Source organism: Hemitrygon akajei, chromosome 5 (genome assembly GCF_048418815.1).
Source record: "Hemitrygon akajei chromosome 5, sHemAka1.3, whole genome shotgun sequence".
In the NCBI taxonomy this organism is placed as follows: domain Eukaryota; kingdom Metazoa; phylum Chordata; class Chondrichthyes; order Myliobatiformes; family Dasyatidae; genus Hemitrygon; species Hemitrygon akajei.
In genome coordinates, this window is record NC_133128.1 from 84,368,284 (window position 1) to 84,378,547 (window position 10,264).

At 41.7% G+C, this 10,264-nt stretch overlaps 1 protein-coding gene across 1 annotated transcript in view; it reads right to left on the minus strand.

Moving 5' to 3' along the window:
• The window catches only part of LOC140727933 (histone-lysine N-methyltransferase SETDB2-like), a 107,937-nt gene extending 97,886 nt beyond the window's left edge, over positions 1-10,051 (minus strand). The window contains exons 1-2 of the mRNA XM_073045922.1: positions 9,613-10,051; positions 4,546-4,654 (exon numbers count right to left, since the gene is read on the minus strand). Of these exons, the coding sequence (XP_072902023.1) occupies positions 4,546-4,654; positions 9,613-9,779 (276 nt within the window). The 5' untranslated portion in view covers positions 9,780-10,051. The remainder of the gene's footprint in view (positions 1-4,545; positions 4,655-9,612) is intronic.
• Between the last annotated feature and the right edge of the window lie 213 nt (positions 10,052-10,264).

The following is a 10,264-nucleotide window of genomic DNA, read 5'->3' on the forward strand; positions in this document are numbered from 1 at the left end:
ATCAATAATAAACAAGCTCTATCGATGTCTAGGGGCTAATGAATTGTCATATGTGAATATAAAGTTCAGTTCAGTTCATACGTGCTGAGGAAGTTGTTGGTGGTTTTGTTGTAATTGTTGGAGAGAGAGAGAGAGAGAGAGCAAACAGTGACAGCTGCAGCCAGGCAAACCTTCCTTTACGTTCTTGATCCGTCCATGTGTTGTGGCCATTCAGGTGTGACTCCTCTATCCTTCAGCTAGACCGTTCTTCTGTGGTGGGCTCGTCACCCAGGCAAGGGCGGACACACACACAAACCCCCACCGGCCCTGCTATAAACACTGTGAGTTAAATTGACCGATCCTTCGTTCGGTCTCCGATGCCCCACACCTTCACGTGGGTTCCAACACTCAAGCAGTGCTCACTAGTGTGTCTCCTGGTGTGTCTGAGGGGTGTCTCCCCAGACCTCACTTTTATCCCCACTCACGGGGTCTCAGATGTCAATCAGTTTTGAATGGCTTAGTCCATCAAACCAGCCCACTCCAGCTGTCCACTGAGGAATTTGAATGAACAGAATGGTACCAAGTAAACAGCCCTCTCTGGAGCCATAAGTCTTTCGGGAGTCATAATATGGTGGGTCAACAAGTCTCTCTCTCCCGGTGTTATCTCTCCCTTATCTGAAGCAAATGTTCCAGTCCCAGTATGTTTTCCCTTTGTCTCTCTTTCTCTCTCATTAGCAGCGTGGTAACAGTAACAGTTTGCGATTCTCCCGGGGGGGAGGGGGGGAGACACATCGGCAACTCTGTACCCTTCTGCCCATCAGAGTTGTTCATCCTTCATAACACAGCAAAGAAGGGCATTCCAAGTGAATTCTTTAAGCCATGGCAAACAAGAGAAAATCTGCAGATGCTGGAAACCTGGGCACAAGACCATAAGATATAGGAGCAGAACTAGGCCATTTGGCCCATCAAGTCTGTTCCAACATTCAATCATGGTCTGATCCAATTCTTCCAGTCATTCCTACTCCCCTGCCTTCACCTCATACCCTTTGTTGCCCTGGCTAATCAAGAACCTATCTATCTCTGCTTTAAATACACCCAATGACTTGGCCTCCACAGCCAGTCATGGCAACAAATTCCACAGATTTACCACCCTCTGACTAAAGTAATTTCTCTGCATCTCAGTTCTAAATGGACTTCCTTCAATACTGAAGTCATGCCCTCTTGTCCCGGACTCCCCTACCATGGGAAATAACTTTGCCATATCTAATCTGTTCAGGCCTTTTAACATTCGGATATTTCTATGAGATCCCCCCTCAATCTCCTGAACTCCAGGAAATACAGCCCAAGAGCTGCCAGACATTCCTAGAATCATTCTTGTGAATCTTCTCTGAACCCTCTCCAATGTCAGTATATCCTTTCTATAACAAGCAGCCCAAAACAGCACACAATACTCCAGGTGTGGTCTCACGAGTACCTTATACAGCCTCAACTTCACATCCCTGCTCTTATATTCTATACCTCTAGAAATGAATGCCAACATTGCATTCGCCTTCTTCACCACCAACTCAACCTGGAGGTTAATCTTTAGGGTATATTGCACAAGGACTCCCAAGTCCCTTTGAATCTCAGTATTTTGAATTCTCTCCCCATCTAAATAATAATCTGCCCGTTTATTTCGTTCACCAAAGTGCATGACCATACACTTTCCAACAATGTATTTCATTTGCCAGTTCTTTGCCCATTCCCCTAAACTATCTAAGTCTCTCTGCAGGCTCTCTGTTTCCTCAACACTACCCGCTCCTCCACCTATCTTTGTATCATTGCCAAATTTAGCCACAAATCCATTAATCCTATAGTCCAAATCATTGACATACATTGTGAAAAGCAGTGGTCCCAACACCGACCCCTGTGGAATTCCACTGGTAATCGGCAGCCAGCCAGAATAGGATCCCTTTATTCCCACTCTCTGTTTTCTGCCGACCAGCCAATGCTCCACCCATGCTAGTAACTTCCCTATAATTTCATGGGCTCTTATCTTGCTAAGAAGCCTCATGTGCGGCCACCTTGTCAAAGGCCTTCTGAAAATCCAAGTACACCACATCCACTGCATCTCCTTTGTCTACCCTGCTTGTAATTTCCTCAAAAAATTGCAGTAGGTTAGTCAGGCAGGATTTTCCTTTCAGGAAACCATGCCGGCTTTGGTCTATCTTGTCATGTGCCTCCAGGTACTCCGTAATCTCATTCCTAACAATCGATTCCAACATCTTCCCAACCACTGACGACAGGCTAACAGGTCTATAGTTTCCCTTCTGCTGCCTCCCATCCTTCTTAAGTAATGGAGCAACATTTGCAATTTTCCAGTCATCTGGTACAATGTCAGAATCTATTGATTCTTGAAAGATCATCGTTAATGCCTCTGCAATCTCTCCAGCTACTTCCTTCAGAACCCGAGGGTGCATTCCATCAGGTCCAGGAGATTTATCCACCCCCAGACCATTAAGCTTCCTCAGCACCTTCTCAATTGTTATTTTCACTGCATAAACTTCACTTCCCTGACACCTTTGAATGTTCAATATACTGCAGACATCTTCCACCGTGAAGACTGTTGCAAAATACGTATTCAGTTCCTCTGCCATCTCTGTGGCTCTCAATACAATATCTCAAGCTTAATTTTCTATTGGTCCTGTATCTACCCTCAACTCTCTATCCTTTATATACTTAAAAAAGCTTTTAGCATCTTCTTTGATATTAATCGCCAGCTTCCTCTCATAATTCACCTTTTCCTTCCGAATGACCTTCTTAGTTTCCTATGCAAGTTTTTAAAAGCCTTCATCTTGCCCACTAGCTCTGGCTTCCTTGTATGCCCTCTCTTTTGCCTTTACTTTGGTTCTGACTTCACTTTTCAGCCACAGTAGTACCTTCCTTCCCTTTGAAAATTTCTTATTTGGAATATATATCTTGCACTTCCCTTATTTTTCACAGAAACTCCAGCCATTGTTGCTCTGGTGTCCTTCCTGCTAGTGTCCCTTTCCAGTCAACCTTGGCCAGTTCCTCTCTCATGCCATTGTAATTTCCTTTCTTCCACTGAAATACCGACACAATGGAATTTAGTTTCTCCTTCTCAAATTTCACAGTGAACTCGATCATATTGTGATCATGGTTCCCTGAGGGTTCCCTAAGCTCTTATCACCTCCAGATCACTGCACAACACCCTATCCAGCACAGCCAATCCCGTAGTGGCTCAACAACAATCTGTTCTAAAAAGTCTCTGAAAGAGTACTGTTGACATTTTGTGCCGAGACCCTTCAGCAGGTAACGTCTTTTCCAGAGATGTTGCCTGGCCCGAGTTCCTCCAGCATTGTGTGTGTGTTTCTTTAAGCCACGGATCCAGAGACATAGTGATCAAGAATGCACGAGGCCAGAAATGGAAGAAGTCAGTGTTCAGAGGGTTAAGGGGCAGAAAGTGCTGAAAGAATGGAGGGAAATACCCTTCAAAGAACTCAAAAACAAATATGCCAATTTTTAAATCTCTGCATTGCCTGACTTGGAACCAATTTAGTCTGGAACCACAGGCAGGGTGGGTGCAAGTCAAGGAAAAAAGTAAGAGCTTCATTTGAACTTGTGCTCACATAAAATGGAAAACCGGAGGTAATCTAAGAAGGTAGTGACAGAGTCAAACATAGTGGTAACAAACATAAGGTGAAAACTATAGCAGCGCTTATGCTGAGGTAATATCAGAGACAAGTAACATTATATCAGTGAAACATTGTCATCATGTTGAAGATCAGATACAGTATATGGTTGGAAGCTGATTACACAATGGAAAAGGAACTTGGAAGTTAAACAATGCACCAAAATAGATTTCAGAGCTGCCCGCTGACTTTCAAGGGTGCAGTTACTAGAACTGCTTCTAGAAACCCATAGAAACAGAAACTTATAGCATATAAGACAACCACTCTATTGACACCATCAGTGCCAGATAATTAAAGCCCACCTAAGTTAACTTGGTTTCCCATGACCAGTCTACAGCTTTTTAGGTGAATGCATTGCTAAAAACTGTCTGTTACTTACTTGCAAGTTTAATTACTTGCACAGTTTATCGAGACTATATCAATGCCATATTTATTTTTGGCTTCTGTGGCATAAGAGAAATCAAATCAGAGAGGCAGATTAGAGCAAATAGCTTTAAGTATATTTTAAACTTCTAATTCTTCCTCTTATTATGGGATGTATTGTGAGGCTGACTTTTAAATAAAGATGTTGTGATAAAATTTTCTCTCAGTACAATTCAGATATGGCAAGATATTTTCTGGACTACCCAAACAAGAAGGGATGGTCTTACTCTTCAGAGTTCCCCCACTCAAGACCAAATTGAACTTTAGAGTTTGTACTTCAATCTCTACTTGCCATAACAATCCCATGTGGACTCTTGGATCACTGTTTCCAAAGCCCAAATGCCAACACTTGTTTCATATATTCAGTGAAATCAAAGTAAAGTAAAAGCATTAACACTAAATACATTGCTTCCTTATTTTGTAAGCTTAAGCCATTAAAGAAAACACAGACCAGACATCTGCGGTGAAGTACCAGTTGACCATCCTGAGAAAGGAGCTTTTCTCCATTGCATACTTCCTCTTTTGTCCGCTTGCAAAATCCACATTTTGATGGCATCTTACTGATGAAAAATTACATAGCTATGTAATAATTTATTTATTCAAATTTCTCCATGGAACGTTATTTAAGCACGTTAAACTAAAATATCACTACAGAAGTGACAGTAATGGCCCAATTTGCAGGAAGCTGGCAGAATGAAGTGATGATGGTGCTAAACCGTGACTCCTTGGCTTGCATCTTCGAAAACAGCTCTATGTCTATCTTTAATATCTCTATTTTTCCCTTTCAGGGTTCTCTTGAAGACCCTGACCTGGAGTTACATGCTGACTACGGTTCTTTGCAGGAATGGGATCAGCTCTCAGGGTTTCATAACCGGTCATTGTTTGGCACACCAAGGGCTCGGCCTAGGACCTCAGGTTTCTGGAGACAGGCGGATCGTAGGTCAGTGTCACGGCAGGAGATCTGCTTGTTGTCGGGGGGAGCTGGAATATCTGTGGCTATGTGCCCAGAGACTTGAGATCTTTGGGCACAGAGCTCGATAAAAGCAACGTAACTGACTTTTAACATCGTAAACCAGCGAGATGTTTGTTATGTCTCCCCGCTCACTGTGAAAATGGAGACACCCCTTTCTCCCTTATTAGGGAGAGAGAACCTGTGGTATGTTGAATACTGGGTGAAATGCAAAGTCTTTGGGGTAACTGCAAGTCTGTAACTTTGCTGTTGCTTTGCTCATGCTTGAATGCTTGGTGGCGGGTGCTGATGCTTTTTTTTCCAGTGGGGGGAGGGGTGATTATTGCTTGCTGCTGCTTATGCGTGGGAGGGGAGCTGGGGGGGTGGACTTTGGGGTTCTAACATTTAACTTTCATTCATTCTTTGGGGCACTCCTCCGTTTTCATGGATGATTCCGAAGGGAAAGCATTTCAGGATGTATATTGTATACATTCCTCTGAAATTAAATGTACCATTGAAACTGTACAGACAGCTTCCACAACTAAAACCATATCAAATTATACTATCAACATCTACTTATTAGAATTTATAGCAACACTCTCAATTACCATCCTCCATTTTCTGATAATTTTAAGCAATTTCAGGAATAATAATTCACTTTGTTTTTTAAAATCTTGCTTCTGTTTTACTTTTTATATTTTAAGACAGAATCAACCCTGATGAAGTGTCTTGAGCAGAAACATTGAATGTCTATTTCCCTCTACAGTTGCTGCCTTGAGTTCCTCCAGCATTTCATGTGCTGCTCCAGCTTTCCAGCATCTGCAGTCTCCTGTCTCCATAAAACACAGAAGAATCGGCTTCATCCTCTTTGCATCAATAACAACTTTTATACTTTCAACAAATGGAAAACTATTCTCTCTAAGCAGGGCTGAAACTTGAAAAGGATTACACTCAGAACAAATGGTTTAAATATAGTAAATTTTTTGCGGTCTGCTGTGCTGCAAGTTCTAGACACTATATTCTAGGGTAGGTCCATACCTGGATCCAGGAAATCAGTTGTACTGAAAATGAAAATATTTTTTAAAAGCTGCTCTATTCATGGTTGCTTGCTTAAATTAAGCTTAATTTGTGAAAAATGGGCTACTGGGAGAGAATTAGGCTATTGGTAATCCACACAGCATTAACAGAATAGTAGTGTACAGCTTTGCAAGGGTAATCTGCTCTATACGACAAAATACAACACTTAAGTCTGTGGTGATATCACGTATAAGAACGTGATTGGACAGAGTTCTGAGCATGCACAGAAATGACAGAATGATCTAGAAGCATGGCAGTGTTAAACGTGGTTGCTGTTTGCTGTTAAATAAAAGTTCTAGTTATGGCCTTCCAGAATATGTTTCTTTATGAGTAACCCATGGTACGTATAAAGAACACAATATGGTGTCAGAAGTCGGTCTGGAAGAATAATACTAAAACGGGAGAATTGAAGATAATCGGAATAAAAAGAGCGCAAACAGTTTTGGTGTTTGCTAACAGTTTTACAAATGGAAGGGCTCTAACCTCCGAAAACATCTCAGCTGACTGGGAACGTGGCTGAAAACTGGAAAAAATTTAAACAGTGTTTTGAAATGTATTTATTGGCAATTGGAGCAGAAAATAAAATGGGAAAAATGGGAGCTGCCATCCTACTCCACGTGATTGGTGACGATGCAATTGAGGTATATTATCATTTTACTTTTGAGAATGGAAATAATTTGAATCTAAAAGCGAAAATGGACAAATCTGACCCATTTTGTATATCGAAGCGCAATATGACGTATGAACAGTACAAATTTTTCAAATGTCGGCAGAGACTTGGTCAAATGATTGATCATTTGTTACAGAGTTGAGACACCACAGTAAAAATTGCAAGTTTGCAGAGCTCACAGACTCTCTCATTAAAGATGGAATTGTTTATGGCATTTTGGATAGTGGTCTGAGAGAAAGACTGTTAAGAGAACAAGACATTAACCTGGAAAAAGGTTTGAGGCTGTGTAAAGCTTCAGAAACTGTGGTGTCGCAGGCAAAAGAGCTTTTTATTGACAGCTGCGTAGATGCTGTAAAGCGTGAACATATTAGAAACAATAATGAAGTGAAAATGAAACCAACAGAGAGCAAGACGTCATCTGAAAGAAAAAAATTATGTGATTGCTGTGGGTAGCAGCACCGATCAAAAAGTGTCCAGCGTCTCAGAAAATGTGCAAAGACTGCGGTAAGAGTAATAACTTTTCACGTTGTTGCAGAAATAGAAAGGAAATTAAAAAACATAAATGCAGAGCTTGAAAATGAACGTGAGGAGTTTTATATTGATGTGCTTTGTGAAAACAAAGTAAAAATGACTGGACTGTGCCATTGCAAGTGAACCAAAACAATATTCTGTTTAAATTGGATACTGGAGCACAAGTAAATATTCTTGCAGAATCTTGCATTAAAGCCAATACCAAAGTTACATCAGACAAATATAAAAGTGACTGGGTATTCAGGTGCAGACATTCCAGTTAAAGCATATATGTCAAACTCAAGGCCCGCGGGCCAAATCCGGCCCGCGGTGGAATTATCTTTGGCCCGCGAGATAATATCTAATTACTATTAAAGCTGGCCCCAGTAATCGAAGCGCCTATGGCGTATGATATGGCTAATGCTGAGTTTATTCAGGTACCAGGTTTTCAGGGTTTTTAGTGTTTATTCGGCAGTCTTCTTCATAAGAAACGGAATTTGTAAAGTGAAACACTTTGTAGTTATAGCAGAGACTGAGACACATGAGAGCAGGCTGAAAAAACGGAGGCAACGAAAGCTGCGTTCGCACGCGTCCGACTGATCCGGCCCGCATGAAGCTGCATTTTGCTCAATCCGGCCCGTGACCTAAAATGAGTTTGACACCCCTGAGTTAAAGGAACATGTGTGGTGAAAGTATCACACAAAAATAGTGTGCACACGCTTTCATTTGTGGTCGTGCCAAGAAATGTACAGTCAATACTTGGTTTATCTGCCTGAGAGACTGAATTTGGAGAAAAGAGTCTTAGTCCTGACAGTGACACAGAGTCAGAATACAGTGACTTGATGGAAGATCAAGAGAGAACAGAATTTGACTCTAATGTGGCAAGAGTAAAATAAGTCATAAAGAAAGATCCCAGACCCATCCCTTTGTAACTAAACTTGCCGCTACAGTACAATACTGATCTGAAGCCAGAGTGACAAGAATCAGGATCCCTTTGAAGAAGTGAAAGCACAAGTGAAGAAATTGAGAAGTTTTATTGAAATGATGAAGTCTCAGCATAAAAAAATACAGTTAATGAATGAATGAATTAGATGAAGAAAAGAAGATTCGTACTTCATTACAAATGGAAGTGGAAGAAATTAAGAAAGCTACAGTACTTGAAGGTTCAACCCAGGTCATACATGGTCCAAACTGAAGAAGGAGCAGTGTTAAGAAGAAATCACAAAGACCTCAAGAAAGAGCCAGCTTCAGGGTTTCAGTTAACTGATGCAGACCAGACGAAACATGAAAATAACGAAACACAAGAACTGTGTGAACCACTTAGAAGGTCTACTCGTGTTTGTAAACCCCCAGAGAGACTGATAAAGACAGGTTAAATTATGCATTTGCTTTGATTAATGTTGCTAATTGTTTTTCTTTTGAAGGAAAGGAAGATGTGTCATGTATAAGAACGTGATTGGACAGAGTTCTGAGCATGCCCAGAAATGACGGAATGATCTAGAAGCATGGCAGTGTCAAACATGGTTGCTGTTAAATAAAAGTTCTAGTTATGTTCTTCCAGAATGTGTTTCTTTATGAGTAACCCACGGTACGTATAAAGAACAGAACAAAGTCATGAAAAATTACAGTTTTTTTGAAAATTGTTAGTAGTATTTCATTTTCCAAATGATCCAAAGTTGTGTTAATACATTCCAAGCAAAACGTCCCCAAAGTTTGCTGTTGAAAGTTATTCACGCATTATCGTTACTACGGTAAGACAACACCTAAACCCAGGAACAACAAATAAGATCATGAGTTAGAAGACGAAAAAAAATCTGCAGATGCTTGACATCCAAGCAAAACACACGAGTTAGAACTTTGTTTGCAAGTGAACTTGAATCAGGAGCTAAAAGATCACGTTTTTCTGATGCGTTATCATTTCAAAACAAAGGCAAAGAAGCAGCCGAGGATCTAACTTCCGTCTTTCACTTCAAATGAGGCGCGGTTCATGGGGCAGCGTGATGACGTACGCAATTCGGGTATACACACATTGAATTATTTAAACGAATTAAGAATGCTTCAAAAAAAGCAATATATATTATAAGATTACTCAAATATGACTGGAAAAATTAAATACACATTTTAATATAAATGTTGCCAGAGAAGAACAGATTCATTGAGGTGTTGAATGACAACAGCATGAAGGACCCCACTTCCCCAGACGGTTCAGGGCTGAGGCCCTGCAAGCATTTTACCGGGGCATGCCTAGCACAGACGGCTGCTTGCGATTCGGGTGACGGGGAAGTGAAGGGCGCTGTGCGCGGTTACCGTACCTTCTGCCGGCTCCTTGCATCGTTTCGCAACCGAGCTGAGCGGCAGGTCCTACCCCTCCGCGGCGGCTTTGTCCGGCACCGCACAGCTGCCCGGCCGGCCCATGTTTCCTGAAAAAGTCGTTCCGCTCAGGAGCGCTTGCACTTTCGTTTCCAGCAGGTGGCTCCATCAATCCGGGGTTTTCGTTCCTTACTGCCGGCAAAGAAATCGAGGGTGCCAAACCTCATGTCGCCGCCTCAGGGAAATACGTATCTGAATACAGTACAGTATCTGGAAAATAAATGCTTAAGTAGACTGTAGAACAGGGATCAGCTTCCAGAAACGAACAAGCAAGCTGACATTCCTATCCCCACTTCGCTACCATCTCTTCCTCGCTTCCTTCCCATTTTGCCGGCCCCTTTCCTTCATCCCCCTTGCCTCTCTTCCGAATTCGCACTCTTCCCGAAACGTCGACTATCTGTTCCCACCGATACTGTTCAACACGTTGTCCTTGCAGCAGATTCTATTGCTTCCATTCTTTCACTAAACACGACATGTTCTCCATTCCCGTTAGGGTGGCCATTTCCAAATTTCCTAAAAGAGCATTGCATACGTGGTCATAGGTTACCATCTATATACAGTGCGTTTCAAAAAATAAAATTTAAACCATATTGT